Consider the following 20872-nt stretch of genomic DNA (forward strand, 5'->3'; position numbering starts at 1 on the left):
TTTGATGGGAGAGAGGTGAGGTTAACCATGTAGGAGACCCTGTGCGAATGCTTCCATTCATTTACATCCTTGGTCGTTGCAGAGTGTAAGAACATCCTTTGTGGTAGTGGTGATGTTAAGAACAGTTCCAGGACACTTACATGGTGCTGTCTTCAAAACCTGAAACAACAAAAAAATTTAGGACTTCTTGATCCATACAGAAAATTCTTGCATAACTGACTTGTGTGAAAGTGGTCCTCTACTGCTGTTGGTGCTTGAGCAGGTTATTTGATTTACTATTTCCATTTCTATGCCATCGAATTGAGAAGGAAAAGAGCAGTGAGGATCCTAATGAACATGCTAGTGGGTTTTACTTTTTCAGCAAGACTTTCTTTGCTGATGTCAAGTTGCATAGCTGAAAGACATGGATGTTGTTCAGAGTATTTCTCCTCCCTGCCTCCACCCCAGAACGGCCCTTTCTATTCTTGCCCATCGCACCTGGAAAGTGTGGCAATTGGTTTTGCACTTTTGATGTAAGAGATGGTTTGGGGTTTGATTCCTGTGGGCTGAAGAGGCAGGCTCTCTGTGGGAATACCACGGACTAGTGCCATGGAGCATCTCTGCAGGCAGTTGTCTCCATGGGTGTGTTCTGGGCCAAGTGCTGGGAGTTCCAGCGCTGGGGCAGCACAAGTCACTCACCACGCAAGGCCACCGGTGCAAAGGAAAGGATGCTTTGGCCACGGCTGATAAACTGTCCTTGCACATGCAGGACAGTTGATTGCTTGAAACGATCCCTGCTCCATGGAGAGAGAGGCTGGCAGACCTGGGGGCTGGGGTGATTTTTCTGAGGCGTTGCATGCGTTTCTTTTTGGAGAGTCTCTGTTTGCTTGCGAGGGCATTCAGAGAGAGCAAGACACTGGGGTAGTGCTGGTTGCTGATTTAAAGATAATTTAGAGGTAGCACAATGTAGTGGCTTAGTGAAAGGAGCCCGAGGAAGGGAGGGAGAGGTAGTGTCTGCAGAGTAAGATTAGGTGGGTTGCAGGGTACCAGAGAGCCATCTGCCAAGCTGCTGAGGCTGGACAAACCCGTGAACTGCTGCCAAAGCTCGAAGGTTGGGGCAGTCAGCCACCAGCCAGAGTATCCTGCTCTGGGTCAGCTCAGTGTTCCAGGTTCTGAGGATCCCCAGGGTGCAGCAGCTGCTAAAGTTATTTGGTGTGAGTACTGTGGGCTTAGCCAGAAAAGGTGGGAAATATGTCCCTGGGCTCAGCAGGGATATGTGCCACCCACTGTTTTTGAAGGGACATTTCTTCACAAGTGATTCCTGATCGAAAGGTGGCTTGTAGTGGAGCAGAGATTTCACAATCTGGCTGTCCCACCCAGACCCACTCTGTGAACTGGGGGTTCCTTGCATCCTGGTGGGTTGTAAAATTGTCTGCAGATGAACAAATTTAGGTCTTGTGCGATTTGCATCTTCTGAATATCTTTCTAAATGCATTCCTGTCCCCTCATACCTGTGGTAAGAGAGATTGTTTCCAGTCCTTTTTTCCTGTTTGCAGTGACATGAGGTTGGGGGGGATGGAAATTGTATGCTTCTGTCAGATGAAAAAGCTGTTTCAGACCAGCTCAAAGTGTGTGCCTGACACTATCATTCTGGACATAAGTGTCCTTTTCCTCTCAGGAATGGCACTGTTTGAAGTATCCTTCTGCAGTGTGTTTCCACATGCTTTTTCTGAATGCAGCTCCTCCTTGCTCTGAGTTGTTTCTTGCTGTTGTACCAGCTCCTCTCCGAGACCACAAACTCCTGGGATGCTAATGCATCCAAACATTTATTCACTGCATTACAGGGATGAGCAATGCAGGTTGTGGATGATGCTTGAAAGTAGGGTGGGGTAGCCCTCTGGGTGTGGGCTAGGTTGAATCAGGAGAGCAGAGGAGCTCGGGTATTATCTAGCCCTTGAAGCTTGAATTGCTCCTGAATTGACTGTACTTCCTGGATGCTGTAAGCTAAACAACCTGTTTGGGCACTGGATCAGGCTGTCCTCAGGGATCATGCTGTCCATCAGAGCATGAGCACTGCACTTCCCCTCCACTGAGTGCCTCAGCCGCCAGTGCTGGCTGTGGGAAGTGCATGGCGTTTGCTGTGCCTCCCTTCCTAACTGGACACAGAGACTTTCTGTGCCATGACTACTGGGCTAAGCTGATGGAAACCAGGCTGGAGCTGGCTTTTTAGGATGGCCTGCCGGGTGGAAGCATACTGTTCACTGTCACGATTGCTGAGGATGTCACGTTGCAGCTTTTTGCCACCTGGTAAAAGGACTGCCTTGCACAGGGCTACGAGTTGGTCATGATGGGTCCTCTCCATATTCAACATATTCTATGATTCTCTGATTCTATGACTGAAAAGAGGGCATCGTCTTGAGACCGTGATGCAGTAGTTTGGGAGCAGTAAGAAAACCACCTAAATGGCACAGATTACATAGTACAAGCCTCCCTTTTTGCAGAAGTGATGAATGGGGCTTGCTTTCTCTTCATGGCATGAAATGGCACACTGGAAGAGGTGGCTTACCTCCAAAATATATTCATTATCTTTTTACAACAGTTTTCAAATAGGAAGTGTCATGTGAGTCGTAACTGCATCTCCTAGGTTGAACAAATGCCAAGTGTGATGGCAAGATTCACTTAAGCCTGGGATATGGCTGCATGTCAGTGCTAACAGAAGAACACTTACCAGGAAAGCCCTTTTCTCAAAAGAAAACAAACTCTAGTACCAGTGAGCTCTGGTTGTCATCAGCTGTCTTGTCTATGGACTTGCTGTGACTTAATGAGTGGGACACTAGTGCCAGCTGGCCTGTGTTGTGCTGCTTGTGGGGAATGCATCATCTTTGATGTCTTCTGCCTTCTTGCCACGGCTGAAACTGCCTGTTGGGTCCTGGCTGTTCACAGGGCCATAGCTGTCTGAGGATGCTGCAGTCCTTAGCATGCGCTTCCTTAGCAAGCAAACACTCTTGCAACTTTGTCTTTTCAGGCCCCCAGTGCTTGCACTTCAGGAGAAATTTGTTGATGTCACTTCTAGCTTCTGCCTCAATTGTGCCAGAGGGAAGATGGCTCAGATCAAACTTCAGTCAAACTTCTGATCCGAAAAACTGTTAAATCCAGTTAAGTCTGAGAAAGAACAGTTTAGATGAAAGCTGCAAAATGAATTTAAATACATGATATGAAATAATCATGCAGAATCAATGAGGTATGTCTTAAGTTAGAGGGAGCTACATGTCCCTTTTTGCACGCTCTGTTGCTGTGTTGCAGCTCTACAGTTGGCTTTTGCCACAGAGAAAATGCAGGTTTTTACACCTTTGCAAATGTAAATTCTTCCAGTGGGCTCCTGTGTAGAGTGGTTTGGGAGTTGGGTGTGGGGCATTTTTGTTTGTTTGTTTGCGTTGCTTTTGTTTTTGTTTTGTGTGGGTTTTTGTTTGTTTGGATTTTTGTGACGTTGTTGTGGTTTTTTGTTTATTTTTTATTTTGTTTCTGGTTTTTTCCTTTTTTTTTTTTACCATTCATTGTAATTGAGTATTTTAATCACTTTGAGACACTACCTTAAACCATGCTTGTAATATTGATTTGAAAAATGAAAATGAGCTTGCCCAATACCTTGTCCTTTACTTCCATCCATAAAAGCAGTGTATATTTAGCTGGACACAGAGACTGTACAGCACATGGGAAAGGATGTGGTCTGCAAGCTTTCAAGGGACAGCAGATGTTGGCATGTGTTTTGGAAAGAATTTAGTTGCTTAAAGACACAGAGGTAGCTTCTGGTAGGCTCATGAGGCATTTAGGCGTATCCAAATTTTAGCTTCCATGGAGTAGAAATCTGTGTGGAGCAGACCTGTAGCCTGTATAAACACTGTTCTGCCATCTGAGATGCCTAAATATGATGGAAGCACACTACCTGCTGCAGAGAAGCAGTCTGTCAGTTTGCTAAATATACTTGGAACAGATTGATCAAAACCAGTAAATGCAATATGTCTACTAAAAGCATCACTTAATTCTCTGAATAAGAGATGCTGTCTTTTTCTTAAATCACACCCCCACCCCAATGCTCCTAGGCATAGCTCAGGAAAAATACTTGCACTGTGGCTTTGTTAAAAGTTTGGGGTGTTTTTTGTTTTTATGTTTTATATCTAAGAACATGGTCCTTCATGCAGAGAGCTAAAGCCTACCTCTCAATGGGCTTGCTTTGATTCTTGCACATACCTTAGAAATAATGCATAGACATCCAGAGGTCCATACAGCACGCATCAAAAAGCGCTGACTTGGCAAACACAAAATGCTGAGTGACCTTTAATAGTAAGGTGTAATCATACAGACTTTCAATTAACATGCTGTTCACATTCATGCAGTTACAGCTCAGACAGCATCAGCCTTTGCATAATAAAAAGCATTTAATTCTGTATAACAGCTGACTGCTTCCTAACAGCTTCAACCAAACAACAAACCAAACATTTTCTTTAAGGGGAGAAAAACTCAAAGTGCAAGTGTACAACAAGGCAACCAGTCTGGAAACAAATTTCACCTGCAACTGCTTGACAGTAGTGCTAAGGCATCCTTTTTTTTTTTTCTTTTATTTATTTTGGTCACTGTTTCCATGCTTTTTTCTAAGCAGTTTATTCTTGCATTGAGCCTCTCTTTAGACACTGAACTTTTGTGAAGTCTGCCTTTGAGCAGGGAGAGCAGCTCTGATAGTATCTGCACCGTTTCAGTTTTGCTCTCTCCAGCCTGATTGCTTACTGTGAGCCTGCTCCCGGTAAACACATCCCGAGGTCACTTTAGCCCAGGACAATGTATGAGGTTGCAGATGCCTAGAAAGTGTTTAGCTTGGAGATTCATGAGAAGGGTGCAATTTCTACGTATTGTTGTGGATTTGTGTCACTTGAGCTTGTTCACCCTCCTTGTTAGGTCCCTTAGTGTTTTAGTTTCTGTGGCATTGCTTTGCAAGGAGGTTGGTGGTTTTGACTACAAACTGTATGAGGAACTATCTCCTGTTTGGTGTGATGCTGACTCCTAATACCTCATTTTGTTGTACTCTGGGTGTTGCATTAAAAAAGGTGGTGAATTACCGACTGCTCTTTGTCTTTTTCAGGCCCTTTGCAGGCACCTCTGCCACATGTCGCTCAGTTGCCTCCTTCCTGTAGCTGAAAAGTCTTAGATGAGTTTGCTATCCCTCTCTAGATTCCAAACTTCTCTGCTGGACAACGGCTATAGGCAGTGTTCTCATACAAGCCCTTTCTTTCCTCCCCCACCTTCTGGCTCTATACGTATCTCCCTGCAACTTCTGATAGTTAGGAATTAGTTTAAAACCCGGGCTGAGATCTCTTCCAAAACTTTGGCTAGCATTAAGTTTTGGCAGGTCCAGCTGAGGTTTAACCATGCAAAAATCCTGTTCTTTCGAGTCTTAATCTATTTTGCTTATGCTTCAATTCCAGAATTGCAAGCATGTATAGTAGTGGTGGGGAGGTGTGAGGAAAACACAAATGTGGTGCATGAGGTCATATGCAATTAAAAACTACAAACCTCCGCTAGCAGTCTTTTTTTTTTTTGAAGTCCCACAGAAAAAGCACCCACAGTGTCTCTGTGCTGTCAGTGCACTAGGTTTCACCAGCCAGCAAGTTTATTTTAATGCCGGCTTTCTGAATTTCATCCTGTTACTTAGGAAAGTGATTTAAGACAAGCTTAACAGAAGTAGTCTTTTCAGGGCAATTACTATGACCTGTCAAAAGCAGTGAGGCTTGCTACTGAATGATACACAGGAATGATAATGGTGCTTAAAAAAAGGGTTGGCCACTGTTGGGGGGTTGTCCGTGTGTGACAGGAGAGGCAGAGCTCTCTATGCATGATTCCATAAAAACTTGACCATGGCACTGTAGCTTGACTCATAGAGTACTTTTGTTCGGCTGGGAACTTCTGTAGAACCCTTCTATCCATCATTCCTGCCCCTGCCCTTTTTTTTTTTTTTTTTTGAAGCTGGCTCCACTACCAGTTACTGTATTTCTGTCAGTCTCTGGGGAGACTTTGGGGTGCAAAAGACAAGATGAAGGTACAAGTTTACACTCCTCTGGAGAGCATAACCTCACTGTACTGAGGTATATGACAGGCTGCTGAGAGGCACTTGGTTTTTTTGCCACCAGAGATGCTGATGAAGCAATGAGAATGGAGCAAGCACAGCCTGGGATTAGAAATGCTGCTTCCTTGAGTAGTGCCAACAGCTCTGTTGCAGCCACTGCAGCATCTCCCCGCTAGCCTCAATGAAACCTCCAGGAAGCACTGTGCTGCCAGTGCAGGGGCTGTTGCCTACTGGCAGGGAGCTGACATCCAGCAGTGGTGTGGCCAAGGGGGAGGGCACTCAGCTCTGGAAAAAGCAGCTGTGCACATGCAAAATGTGTAAAACTGGGGCTCCCCCGAGGCTTCTTCATGGTATGGCTTAGCTGTGGAGACCCACACCCTAACTGGCCAGTCCCTCCACATTTTCCAATAAGCCTAGAAGAATTCCAGTAATGTTTCTTTCTGGGGACAGGGTGGCTGGGTTTTATTAAGCAAGCTTGTAGGGGTCTCCCTGAGGACGCTTTGACCTCTCTGTCCCAGCTAACAGCCCTCTGTGAAAGGTTGTTAGGCCACTTCCTACTGATGTTTTCCTTTAGCATGAGTGCACTCCTGCTGTCCAGAATATTGGCTAGCTCTCGCTCCCTGAAGACTCGTGCTTGAGCACCCATCCCATTCTGCTGTTCCTCAAGCATGGGTCGCCTGCAAGAATTCAGTCTATTTTGACAGCATCTGTCCTCTGAGGGAGTCTGAGAAACTCCAAACTGACATTTGCAATTTAATTATCTGCTCCTTTGAAAAACTCCTCCTTATTAGGCTTTTTTGAAGAAAACATATGACCTTAAGTGTGAATACTTCAGGAGGCATGGGTTCAAACTGGCTCCTTGTGCTCAGACTGACCTGTTCCTTGTCACAGCAGCCATGGACAATGTCATCCCCTTCCACTGAGATGGAGCCTAGCTCTCCTGTCAAGCTCAGCTGCAAATGGTGGTGAGAGAACAAGACTTTGATACTCTTCATTTAATGCTCTCTGACATGTAGGTATGGAAAAAAAAAAAGGCTCCAAGAAGAAAACAGTTTGTCCCAAAAAAGGCCCCAACCAGAACCTCAGTGAAATTCAAAAGAGGATGCTTCAGTGCTTTTCTTCCATGGAGAAAGGAGAAGCATTTTCTTCGGGCTTTTATGACTCACTGTGCTTATCTAAAAACCACTGGGATTTTTGGGAGGGCATTTTGAGGGGAGCTCATGACTGAAGCTGAAATGAGAGAGAAACTGTGCTTCAAGAGAGGCAGCAGCTCTTGTTGGGGGCCTGCCTAAAGGCACCTCTCAGGGGTGAACTGTGGGAACAGTTTCTCCTTGCAGATGTTGCCCCGCAGCCCCAGTTCACACCTCCAGACAGCAGAACAGAGGCAGCTGGGCCAACATATCTGTCCTTGGCAGCTCCTGCTGGACATGGATTCAGCAACTTCAATTCTTGTACTAGCCTGAAACCACCATGAGTGCCATATCCTGAACAATCTCTGCTCCCTCAGCAAGGAACAGAAAGCCAGCAAGGTGGGACACCTGTAATGACCATGCCAGTGCCTTCTGCAGGGTCAGCAGAAACTGGTCTGGTGTGTTGGCAGGAGGTCTGAGGGGTGAGGGCTGCCAAGGCCAAACTAATGCAGCCTCATAAATGTTATCTGAAATTCACTGAGAGGCAAATGCAGCTGCCCCAACTCCCGACCAGGAACTGTGACGGAGAGAAGTAGGCTTGATGAAACATGTTCAAACAGGCAGAAAGCACTGCAAGAGTGATGCATAAATGGGCAGAAGCTTGATGCCTCTCTGCCCGGACCATAATCAGACTGAAAAATAGTGGGTATGTGGCTCATGAGATATGTTGTATGTACAGCTGGGCTGATTTAAGGGGATTGATGCTCTGAGTGTCACCCTCTCCAGGAGTGACAAAGACCAGATGCGTCAAAGGTGGTGGTTAAAGCCCTCTGAGGGAAGCAATTATGAAATGAGATGACCTGGATGCAGATTTCTTTGCCCTTGAGCTGAGAGAGAAGGCTTAAGCAGGAGTTTTATATCCCTTTCAATCTTGCTTGTATTTAATCTTTGCTAATGCAGTTTGGAAAGCACCATGAATGTTTGTCCAGGCCTTTTCTGGGATCCTGGTTTCAGGGCATGCTGACCTCTGCAAGGCTTGGGTGAGTGGTGGATTGAAAGAAGAAAAGGAGAGCACACTCTTGATTTGAACACTGGTAAATCAGCGGTCTTAAAATCGAGCTCTGAACTCAGTGTCTTCGTTCTCTCCCTCTCTTGTGTTCTTTTTTTAATATTTCTTTTTTGGATGAAATATGATAAACTTTTTCCTTAAGCCTGGATCTGGAGTTTCTTTACACAGTTCCTTTTAGTGCTCTGACAGCCTAAATAGATGTTAAATTCAGCTGTTCCCATACACAAGCCAGTATCTGTAATTCTCATCAGTGGTGCTGAGCACTTCTGAAAATCAAGTTATCCCTTTCAGATGCCAAGACAAGGGTCTTGCAGCCTCTCTTTATGCACCTAGTTCTGATAAATGCTGCCCAGTACATGGAAACCCCATTAATCTAACAACTTATTTCTGCCTGTTATTGGGCAATGCAGAGGGTGCTGTGAACCAGACTCTTCTCCATTGCTTTACGATGAGGTGCAGGCAAATACAGACCCTTGGAACATGTGTTTGCTGGCAGGGATGTTCACTGCAGCAGATGTCTGTGAAGTCTCAAAAAGCAAGGCTGAGGTATGGAAATACTGTGTCCCAGAGGTGCATAGATCAGAAATTCCTGACTGCTCAGGAACTGGACTCTTCTGTTCATTTTATTTTCCATTTCATTCATCCGTGACTGGGATTTGGCACCAGCTAGTTTTTAGCCGTCCCATCCCTCCACATCCATATCTGGGTAGGTTGAATTTTTGTCTGGCTCTGTAAGCTACTCCTGTCCAAGCTGTTGCAGACAAGAGCCTTCTCCTGTGTGAGCTCTGGGTCCAGCTATTCCTCCTCTAGCCCTTCATGCCTCCCTTCCTGTGAACAAATGCAGCCCTGTAAAAGCAGGAGAGACATGGAGGCTTTTTCCAAGCTCATTTTGTCTTGCTCATGGAAGTCATCTTTGTGCTAGAAAACCCTTCATCTGTTTCACCACATTTTTTCCAAAGGATTTGGTAGCCTAGTGTTAGCACATCCATCAAAGTACTCAGAGCTCTAGTGATGAGTAGTTGGACCAGTGAACGGTCCAAATAAATCTGTCCAAGACCCCTGTGTAAGATCTGCTGCCTATTTCGGACAGAGTGGTGTTGGACTAAATCCTGCAGAACTAGTGCAGTGCAGAAAGGCAGGAGTAGAAATGGAGTAACAGGCCAGGAAAACCTGGAGCAAAACCGTTCAAGGGCATGGGGCAAGATAGCTATTTGCCAATATGGTCGTGGAAGAAAATGTAATTGTTGGAGAGGTGGAGGAATGTATGGATTCCATCCATTGCTGATTAAAGAGCCTTGACCTGTGAATTACATGTCCCCTGTACTTTGAATTTATGTTTGTAGATGACGCTTCTCCTAAGGTATTTGATAGAAATGCATAAAAGTTATTGTTGTCCTGGGGGGGCAGAATGTTCCATCTGACTTCTTTTTTTAAGAATATTTTTGTAAACTCAGGTCTTCAATATGAACGATGCAACGACTTGCTATGCTGCAACAGTTGAGTGCCTCGAACATAGAGCGTGAATATAAAGTTTACTGAAGAATTTGCGGAGTTAATGATTTATTTCATCTGTCACTTCAAACGGAAGAATTACGAGCTCCGTCTTGCCCAGCTGGGGAGACACTTAAAGCCGACTGCAGATAGCTTTTGCACTACAGCTTATTGCTGGTGTGTGCTTTATCTTGGGGATTTGATTTGTCCCCACCTGTTCAGAAAGGTATTTTGATCTTAGTCCTGCAGCCTTTATCTCCTCTGAGAAACTGGACCTTTACTCTCTCAAACTGCTTCTTAACAAGGAGGGAGCAGGGTGAAGGTGCTGGTGGCACCGGACCTGGGTGGGCAGGGGTTGCTCAATTCATCTGTCCATCCATCCCCGCCCAGGACTAGCTGGCTTCACCACTCTGTGCCTCCTCCCTGCCTCCTGGCCAGATAAGCAGGTTTGACTTGTGTGGTTATAAAACCAGGTTGGGCTATTGTCCTGAGCTAGACAGGGGCAGTCAGGCGTGGGCTGTCCAACAGGGACCCTCAGACGGTACTCGCCACACGTTTGCATACCTTATCCCTTTTTCCCATTTTTGATCATCCTTGCTGTAGCCCTTTTTCCTTCCTCCCTTTCTCTGCCCCAGCCTCTCTTCAAAGAAACAGCCTGCCCCATTTATGGTTTTCTCATGGGTCCCAGTTTTGTGACGTACATATTCAAATTTGCTATTTCTGATACTACTCCCTTGACATTTTTAACCCCTAACTGGTATTACTGACACAGTTGGCCAGTGCTGCTGCCCTTGCAGTGGGTAAGCCTGCTAAAGATATAAGTGGTTGGGTGCTCTGACATCACTGCTTAATGCTGAAATGCTTGGGTTCAAAGACAGGCAAGCTCTTCAAAAGCATTCTGAGTTGGCGCATGTCTGCTCTGGATGATCTTGGCGGTGACAGAGTTAAATGAATACTTTGAAAATCCTTCCCGACAGCGCACCTGGAAGGATTTCACGTTCCTGCTGCTGTTTTTTCACCAAAAGGTAGATAAGCTTTATTTATTTTGACTCTACAGGCAGAAGCACTTGTGTGGGATAATGATGTATCGGCTCACGCCCAGAATGTTGCCAAGGCCAAATATGAATTTTTATTTGGCTTGGAAGAACAGAAGCCTTCAGAAATGGGTAAGTGCTATTTATAACTATTGTATGGGAAAAAAAACCCCCAAAACTCTTAATCTATTCAGGAAAGTTTTGCAGAAGCTTCTCTCTTAGTGACCCCACAAGGGCTTGCTCACTATGCTAACGCTGCTCTTTGCCAGACCACAGTGCAAGTACCAGATCAAAGGACCCTGCTGGTTTGGCCTCAGAAAATGACAGTGGTTCCCTGTGTTATACACCCACCTTTCTGTTTGGCTCGCCTGGGCCACCTTGATGTGACAGCAGGGACTCGTGTGCTGGAGACACACTGGTGGAGGGAATCCCTTCACTTCTGTGCAGCGGAGTCGTTTCAGCCATGAGTTCTGCAATTGCACGTGCTGAAACACGGCCATCTCTGCCTGGAGGTCCTTCCAGGAATGCCCTTCGTGGTCTGCACGCTGCTCTTCCTACAGCTAGAGGTAGGTAAGATTTTAATTTAGATACTTGAGGTGGTACCTGAACTGCTCTGTCCTCTGTAGTTAGTAATTCAAGAAATCCAGGTGCAATATCTAATATGCCTAAGGATCGGTCTTGTTCCTGTCCTTTTCATGTAAGTGCAGGGCATTTTCTACCTTTTCAGAGCCCAAGCTTAGAAGAAAGTAAATGTAGTTATTGTAACTATTTCTCTTGCCTCATCATAATTATCAACAATCCCTGCCCTCTTTGCAAAAGCATTTCCTCAGGCTGTTCTCTTTGTACCTTGATCCTTTCTAATTGCAAACTTTCTGGAATGTCACTTTTAATTAAAGAAGACTCCCTTCTTGCCAGAAAAGGGCAGCACTTTGTTCAGAAACAAACTGTGTAGGCTCCTCCACTTCAGTAAGAAAGGGAAAAGGAAAGAAAAAAAGGCAAAAAAAAAAAAAAAAAAAAAAAGGCAGAACTGAAGTCTAGAAAGTGAGTAAACAGTTTTTTCTGGGATTTTATAAAGTTTGGTCTCCCACTTGGGAAATCCTAATCACAAAGTGAAAAAACCCAAAACTGTAAAGGGGAAAAAACCCAACAAACCCCAAACCACCAAAATTTTAAATTTTAAAAGCTTTTCCAAATTGCCACAAAATGTGTATCAGATCATTACACGAATCAGGATGACTTCATTTCTTGCTTGGAAAGATGCAGTGTGAGAGCACTGTCAGCAGGCATTGAATCAGTATTAAATAAAGTATGCTGTGTCTAATAAGTCCACGTGAATCTGTGGTTATTACCAGCCAAAACAATTATCACATGTGATGGGTATTCCGGGCTGAGTACTGAGCCCTAAAATAAAGGGTGGCAAAGAGTAAGCCAGATAAATAGATGTTTCTGGTCCTTCTCAGGTTCCTTTATTAATGAGAAACTACCATTAGGAACTAACAATTATAATGCAAAATGGGAGTGACTTCAAGGGAGGGTTTCCAAATATTTAACAGTGGTTAACACGTAACATTTTTTAATTGTACCCAAAAACTGGGCGACATTGTGCCTACCCAGACTGGCCTCATGCTGTCTCAGGCAGATTCATCCTCCTCCTCCTCCTCCAAGGTGTTTTACCACAATGGATAAATGAGAGTGGTAGTGCCCCTTCTACTTTTTTCTTCAAGTGAGCAGGCTTTAACTGCTTACTAGCTGGAGATGAATGAGGAAGAGGTAACTGAGGGCACTGCAGTACAAAACCAGGGCTCTGTGCACCAAATGCTGGCGTTTTTTGATTTGATATATGTCAAATACGTCATGACATATGTTTCTGGGGGAAGCAGCTATGCCTGAAAGTCTCTCTGTTCTTCTCTGTGTTAGATGGGAAGGGAAAAAACACAACCAAAAATCCAAACAAACCTGCTACTTTCTGAAGTTGCCTTTAAAAGAAAGAAGACAGGCTTTTTAGGGGTCAAAGTATAAAGTATTTTAAGCAAATGAGTGACAGGGCCAGGGCCAGGAGAAGTGTTGGTGTTTAAACTTGATCAAGAGAACAACTTGTCACTGTGGGCAATAACACTGAACTTTAATTTATGTAACCCAAAGCAGTTCACCCGTGCCATGACTGGCCTCAGAAACAGAACATAACATGTAAGCTGCTGAATGACTTAATTACTGCTGCCTTCTGGTTTATCCTTTCCCTTTCTGCCACAGCCATATTACTGAAGCTCTGCTGGATGCTGTTGAGGGAATGCATTTTTTAATTGAGTACTAAAACACTTGAATCAGACAAGCCAAAGAAGGAAGAATACTTCTGTCTACCTGGGTGGGAGATGGCATACTTTGTTAGTAAGCTCCTGTGCTGATTTTTACCTTCCAGGTTGAAGCTTGTGGTTCATTTTCATAGGTGAGAGGAGGGAAAATAAAAAGTTAGATGCCTTCTAGCATCTAACCTAGAAGAGGTTTTTCATCAATGATATTCAAGTGCTAATAAAGCTGTTGCATAAAAAAATTTTCTCATAATTTCTTTCCTTTGCTGTCCTCAGTCTCGTTTCGTCTGGGATACTTGTGATTGCTGATGCCCTCGTGCTCTTGCCTTTACTGTGTGGTGCCTCCTGTCTGGCTCCTCTCCTCTCTTGTCTTGTTGCCCATCCTCCTGCCCTGAATGCCTTACTCGGAGCAGGAGGAAGTCCAAGGCCCTAGGACCCTCATCTCATCGTGGGAGGGCTCAGGGCCACACATCTCCCTGCAGACCCCTCTCCTGGGGCTGCTGCTTTCCAGTGGGAGCAGGCAGGATGCACCACGTGCAGCCACGTGCCCCTGCACAGCCTGGCCACCTTCCCTGGCAAAACCCCAGCCTTCTGCCTTCCAGCTAAAGAAAATGTTTTTTAGAAACTGAATTTGGCTGGGTTGGACAAGACATCTTCTCAGACTCGTGGACATAAAGGGTGCTTGTTGTATATGGAAACATACTCTGCTCTGGAAATGCCACAGAAACAGTGATGTCTATTGAACAGACTTATCTTTAGGCTTAGGCGTGTTACAGTCCTAATTTTTATGACTTTGCAGTTAATATGTTTAAATACCAAAAAGAAAAAAAAAAACCCTGGCAGCATGGCTTAGTCCTAAAAAGTGCTTTCATGGGGAAAACAGTGGGGGATGCTACAAAATAATTCCTTAAGTAAACATGAAGGCCAAATACCCCATAATTCCTGTTATATGAGAAAATAAATCCAAGACTGTTGTTAGGAAGAAAATAGGTTCTTAAGATTAATAAACATTCTTTTCTCTGATGCTTCTGGGAGGAGAAAGCTTTCATCCCTCCTGTGTAACAGAGGGTGTAATCTCGTCCCTCACAAAAAAGCCCTGTACAAATAGTGCCTGTGTTACTATGCAAATCTGGTGTTTCCCAACAGCTGCTGGAAGAAGCTTGGTTTTGAATTCCTGGTGCAACAAATAGCTTTTTGGAAAGCCTGTCAGTTGCTGTTTTGTGTTCAGTGAGGTGTCATGAGGCAACTGAGCTCATTTAACAGCTTGCTTCTGCCAAAAGAGATGGTCCCAGACACACACTGCCACGGATTGTTTCATGCTAGTTCTTGTGCTCATCTGTTTGCTTAGCAACCTTAAGCCAGCAAAAACTGAGTAACAAAAAACCCCCAAACAACGCCAGAAGAACAATTCTAATAAAAAGGCTTACTTTCTCCTGGCATTGTGTGCTGAATCATGGAAGGGGTCAAACAATGCCACAGCTGACACACGAAACAAAACCAAACACATACTTTGACCCATGCAGCATACCCCCTCCTGAACCCCAGTCACGGAAATCATTGCTTTTGCTGTAGAACTTCTATAACCTGTTTCAAGAGCAAAGGAAGAACACAATGGCTGCTTTTTTGTACAAGCAAAGCCTTTTCATGGTCTTATGATGCTGACTGAAACAGCCCTAAGAAAATTACCCTAGTATCTGTGTAAAGTGAGCCCTCCTGACGTACTAGGTTGTCCTTCATCTTCTGCCTTGCTTGCTTTCTCTGTGTCACTTCAAGGCGTGCATGTCCAGCTCTGCTGCATCCTCTGTGCATTAGACAGTAGTGGCACCTTCCTGATCCTCACTCTAAGAAACTGCCCTCAGACCACAGGCACTCACGTTACATTGTTCTCATGACAGCCCAAACTGCTGACTGTAGTCTTGCCCAGTGCTCTAACCTCATTGCTTTCCATTTTGAGGCACCACCCTCTGTCATGCTTTCATCTCTTGCTCTTTCCATCTCCAGGCAATCCTGAAAGTCTGGGCTCCCTGGTCTGGTTTATTCCTCTGCAACTCTGCTTTCTTGAAAAGGTGCAAAACTGCATTTTTTGAGGGTCGGAGGACTGCCTGATTTTCACGTTCATGTTGCCTAATTACGGTGGAGGACAGGTACATCAGATCTCCTGCAGCATTTAGCAGGAACACACACAAGGCTGGAATACAGAAAGCTCGGACCTGTGGTGCCCCCTCCCCCTTAATTATAATTTCATCATCCTGCTGACATACTTGACTCTCTCAGCCTTTTTTTGTTGCTGTTGTTGTTTTTAGTGTCCCACTAGATGGGATATTCTCTGACACTCTGAAGACCCACAGGTTTTTTTAAATCTCAGCGTGTAATCAATAGTTTTCTCATAGATATCCCTGATGTTTGGCACTGCTGGTTGGCAGTGATGCAAAAAGAAGGTTAACTTTTTTAATTTAAGTCTCCAGAGGTACTGTATTAAAACTTCCCAGCTGAGTTTGTGCACTGTAAGCAGTGATTACCTCTCTGGCACCAGCGTGTTCACTGGCTGTGCTGAGTATTCCTCTTTCACTCCGACTTGGAGAAAACCAGGTCATTTCTGGAGAGCAGCAAGCTCTTACAGTGCTGTCAGAAGAGCACTGTCACATCGGACTGTGCACATGGAAAAATTAATGTTGGTGCAGGAGGACAGGTTGCACTGTGCTCTGCGTCTTGTCTGCGTGACAGGGAGCTGTCCTGCTGTCTCCCTTTGAACTTCTGAGTCCCTCTTCCTGGGGCTGGGAGAAGCTGAGGTGTGCTCTGGGGCCCTCAGGTGTGGTGTGATGGATGTCTGCGTTTCCAGTCCCAGGGAGAGGAGAACTAAAGGGTCCCTTGCTCCACAGGAGGAAATTGTATGTCTTGTGACCTGCACTTGAAAGCTGGATAGTTCAAGTTATCATAACCTTCAGCTGTGGGGAGGAGATTACCACATCCTCGACTTGGTAAACAACAGAGTTGTTTGAAGGCCAAGGGTTTAGTACAAATAATCATTAAAATACGGGCTGTTTGTTTATTGTTTTTTTAAATGTGCAAAATTAAACACTCAGAAGTTAGGAAATGCCAGAGTCAAGCCAGTAATTGCCTCCCAGTCTGTGGCCTGTTCACTGAAGCTGAGAGCCGTGATGATGTGAGCGCAGAAATATTTGGGGACCCGGTGATGCTGGCAGCCCATCAGTGTCTGGCCACATCAGATGCTCTGAGCACATGTGGCACAGGCTGAACTCGACTGAAGCTGGCAGGGCTCAGCAACACTTTCCTGGAGGCAGTCAGGCCGTTCCCTTCCATTGGGCAGACGGAAAATGATGCATCCAGGTCAGTGGGCACAACAGGGGAGGCTCAGCCAGCTGACTTGGCTGTAGGCAGGTACTGTGGGGCACAGCTGCATTTTTGCTTGTCACCATGGCCTCCTCTCCTCTCCCTAGCTTCATCCCCATCGTCTGGTGAGATGGGCAGCAAACCAACACAAACCCTCCATCGTGCTGTAGCCTTGCTTCACTTCTGAAGCTTTCTGAAGGAAATGATGCGTGTTAACCTGCTGCTGGAGATGGCTTGATAAGAACATGGAGAAGGCATTTAACTAAAATTATGGGGGTAGATGCAGTTCTGGCCTGTTACCACCCTGAAGAAGTGTAACACGGCGTACGACAAGTATTTTTCCTGTTCACAGTTCACTGCTCTAACAAGTGTCTTCTGCTCTAGACCCCCACGTTGTTTATTTAGCTCTGTCCAGCTTCCTGAGGAAGGGAATCTCATTCCCTGTGAAAACTTGCTGAAAAGTTACTATGCAATGTCCAACTGCATAGCTTGTCCTTTAGCAACAAATACTTGGAGCCTGGGAGACACACATGTCCCTCTGTGTCCTATTTTTGTTTTAGTTGGGTGCGTAAGTTGATACCCAGCTCCTGGAGTGCTTTGAGGACTGCTTAGCAAGCTTACTCTTAGCCTGGTTAATTGGTCCCAAACCCTGAAATGCAGTAAAGGACATCCTTTTCTGCAGATGTGCCTTGTTTCTGGATGGATCTGCAAAAATCCACAGTTTCTGAGATCTGTTTCTAGTAGTAGTGTGGGATTTTTTAAAGCCATTGTTGCTTCCTGAAAGCAATTTTTTGAGTGTTTTGAGAAGGTTCTCTAAAAATACAATATTTTAAATATATAACATTAATTACAAGTGGATTTAGGGAGGCTTTGTAGATGCTGCAAGTGTGAAAGCAGCTGTGAGTTGTCACTACTCCAGAAGTTTGTTCTTCAGCTGAAGGCTCTTAGGGAGCTTTTAAAGTAATTCTTGCTGCCACTGTGTTTATCTACACTTAGAAAATCACCTGTTAGCTGCTTCCTTTCTAAATCACAGCAGTAGAAAAATAGAAAATTTCAGATTCTTTTTGGATCTGTCTTTTACATTCTGGGTTTATGAGTTTTTTCAAACATAAGTCTTAAACCAAAGCTTGAGATTCTCACAGCCATGTTACTCCAGGGTGTGGGGCTTTAAAGAAGAAAAGTGCATTGAATATTGTAAGACTCATCCACACCCTTTTACATCAGGATAAGGAGCCCAGATACTCTCTTTGTGTTCCCTCCTGTTCCTGCTCATGCTAACAGATGTTTCACTCTACCATTTTGCTTTCCAGGGTAATGACTCTTGGGACTGAGCTATCTCACTGACCATCTGTGGCCCATGCAGCAATTTGTAGTGGATAATCCTTCTCACTAAATCCTCTCAGCACGTGCTGCATGTTAGTTTTGGACTTTGTCCTGTTTTGAGCTCACCGTAGGCCTGAGAGCTGCTGTGGCAAGGTGCCATCCTTCCTGCAGCAGGGCAAAAGGTATGGGGCTCTTTGGAGGACTCTTAATTCAGTGCAGTTGGGGTTATGCAAGTGGTCCTAAACCCTGCTTACCACTGGGAATTAGTTACCCCACCATTGTGGGTTAAAAAAAAAAAATGCAGCCGAGTCACAGCACTGCTTATATAAGCCTTTCCATGAGGAACAGGGTTAGAACTTGTGCAATTGTAAAAAAACCCACACAAACGCTCAAACAGACACACTGTGTCCCCTGTATTTTACATGCTGTTTTGGTCAGTGTTTTCTTAATGGGCAGAATCTACATTCTTGACCTAGCAGCTTTTCTTACTCTGTTTCTCAAGCCATGACAACTTGGCCATCACATAACTACCAGACTCCAGCTCTGGGACTGGGCTAGCAGAGATTTGGGAGAAATTTACCTAGCATGGGCATGACTGTCCTGTGGCAGACTGAAGGTACACCTCGCACAGCCTGTGGTAGCCCAACCCCCCCCTCCCCCCCCAGAATTTAGGGAACTGGGCAAGAGCAGTGGTGAGCAGTACTTCTTTGATAACCCCCTCCAGTATGTAGCAAGCTGTGGGTGGGGGATTTCCTGAGCGACACACTGCCCCTGGGTGCTTGCAGGGGGATTATTTTCTTCCTTGAACCAGTTAATTTCTGGGTAACTCTGAGCTGCCAGCTGCCACACCACTGCCTGGCTGTTCGAGCATGGTGAGTGCAAGGAGCACGCTGCCTGTGCATGCTGCTGGGCTCTGTGTCAAACCTCCCAGTAACCACAGCAAGGACTCCCTCTGGTTGTCTCTTTTTGAGGTGAAGAATCTCAGCCAATGTGGGCACTTCTGTGTGGGCTCTGCTATACCTCTGGTCCCCTCTATCTTCCCTGCATGTCTGCTAAGGCACAGAGGCATTGAACCAGGGCTTATTTCTAGACAGCTCTCCCCTACCTCTTCTCCCTGCTTCCCTCTCTCTCTCACTCAGCTTCCCCATTTCCATCAGTTTGTTTTTACATAGTGCCGCTGTAACTTTAGAAGGGACGAAGATCTGGCTCCACTTCCCCTTTTTGGGGCAAGCCAGTTGCCCAAAAAACCTAGACCGGCTGCAAGCTGCAGAAAACCCTGCGCCCAGTCCGGTGTGGACGTTTGCAGTCCAGTTACAAAAGCACCGTGCTTGCATTATGTTAATCCCCTGGCTTTGGCTACGCCAGCCAGGCAGGACCTATCACAGCATGGAGAATGACATCATGTGGAAAAAGGGCTGCTGCGAAAGGCTGCCAGAGGCTGTGCAGCATCCCTCCCCTCTCGCGGGGGACGGCCTCTCCATCTCAGCACGAGCAGGCTATCACTTGGAATAGTTTTAGTGACCCTAAGAAGTTGTAACTTGAGGGAGTGCAGGACAAGGAGATACGTGTAACCCTCCCCTCTGGCGGGCTGCAGTAATGATATAACACCATAAATCCTGCGACTCATTCATTAAGCTCTGTCACCTGGAGATTCGTTTCGTCTTTAACGCACTCAACTGCTTTTTGCTTGCCCCAATTCGCCCTTCACGAATAGTGGCAAGAAACACCGAGAAAGCACGGCTGTCGTGACGCCGCACGCACGCTCACCCGTGTGCTGCCTGTGCTCGGCGCAGGGGGCTGCGGAGACATAAAATGCAAGATGACTAGGCTGCTTAGTGAGTGCTTCCAGCTCACTGATGCTGAAATGCCATAAAGCATCCTGCGCTCCGAAACCGGCACATGACTCTCAGCATCGCCATTCCACCCGATTCCTCCCTTACGGACGCGGTTACAATAAACGGCAGCAGCTAAGCACAGACGTCTCCCTGGCATGCCGTCAGGCAGCCTTGCTGGAGGAAATGTTTTTTTTTCCCCCCTGCAAGCTGCCAAGGTGGACTCCTTAGCTCCTGCGATAGACTGAATGAGACTGCAGTTCCCCCATCAGTTTCATAATACTCAGAAAGCATCCATTTACATCACTGTGTGCAGTGCAGGGCACCAGCTGCCAGGAAATTTGAAACTATTTTGATTCCAGTTGACTAGAACAGCAGCAATTGAATTAGCTGGTATCGCTATAGATAAACTGATGATCTGTGCATTTTATTTCTTTGACCAATGGGTAACTGCTGGAGCTACAGTAACTTCTGTGAGTAAGGAGACTGTTCAAGCAAATATATCTAATTTCTCGAGCTAGCTAATATATATATATATTGTATAGAGAGAGACACTCACACCATTCTTTTGTAAAATGTACCTGTAACCAAAATGTCTGTCTATGCTTTTAACTTGTGTTTTGCTTCCTAGAATTTCCTTTTATTATGCTGTAGACAAGCTTGCTTGACATGGAATGGTTGTTTACCTATGAAATATCATATCTATGCCTGATTTAAGTCATTAATGCTTTCAACGTCTAGTCTTCAGAAAGGCTGCCAAGTGCTGTTACGTTATATTTGCCCCGTCTCAGTTTGCTAGTCACTCACCCCCTCTCTATTTTACTTTTTTCTCTATCCATTTCTTTCTTTTTTTCCTTCTTTTTTTTTCCTTTGTTGAAAGAAGCCACCTTCAATGCAAAGTAGAAATTGGTGTTACCTGAAAGTGTGTGTCCTTTCTTTGTTTGTTTGGTGATGGGTGTTTTTTTTCCCTGCGCATCTTCAGTGCAGTCCTTAAATTTTGTTGTTGTCTTTCTAGCCTTGTTTGTAATGCAGTCATATTGGGGGATGGGTTGGACAGGATATGCCAGTAGCTGCAGCAAGACATGATGCTGTGGTGGTGGATGGGAATAAGGGAGGAGTTTCCCTTAAAGAGCTCAAGCTCCTCTAAGCTCTGGTACCTGAAATAGCTCTCTGAGCAAAGGGAAAGGCTTTGCTGTTTTAGGAGCAGGGGGTGATTGGTTGTGATTTACCTCAAAGAGTGAA

At 45.3% G+C, this 20872-nt stretch overlaps 1 protein-coding gene and 1 long non-coding RNA gene across 3 annotated transcripts in view; one reads left to right on the forward strand and one right to left on the reverse strand.

Moving 5' to 3' along the window:
* Positions 1-6: 6 nt before the first annotated feature.
* LOC113993053 lies at positions 7-20673 on the reverse strand. Of its 2 annotated transcripts, none has more exons than XR_005562809.1 (3): positions 20547-20673; positions 11170-11378; positions 7-159 (listed from the first exon to the last, which is right to left on the reverse strand). It is a non-coding gene; the product is annotated as an uncharacterized LOC113993053 (long non-coding RNA). The 2 variants fall into 2 exon arrangements; XR_003542488.2 differs by lacking the exon at positions 7-159 and adding an exon at positions 3478-9139.
* Positions 19842-20872, forward strand: part of PSD3 (pleckstrin and Sec7 domain containing 3) — a 94375-nt gene continuing 93344 nt past the window's right edge. The window contains exon 1 of the mRNA XM_027730891.2: positions 19842-20103. Within this exon, the coding sequence (XP_027586692.2) occupies positions 20073-20103 (31 nt within the window). The 5' untranslated portion in view covers positions 19842-20072. The remainder of the gene's footprint in view (positions 20104-20872) is intronic.

This window comes from Pipra filicauda, unplaced genomic scaffold, assembly GCF_003945595.2.
Source record: "Pipra filicauda isolate LSUMZ 115617 unplaced genomic scaffold, ASM394559v2 scaffold163_size1657671_pilon, whole genome shotgun sequence".
Classification (NCBI taxonomy): Eukaryota; Metazoa; Chordata; class Aves; order Passeriformes; family Pipridae; genus Pipra; species Pipra filicauda.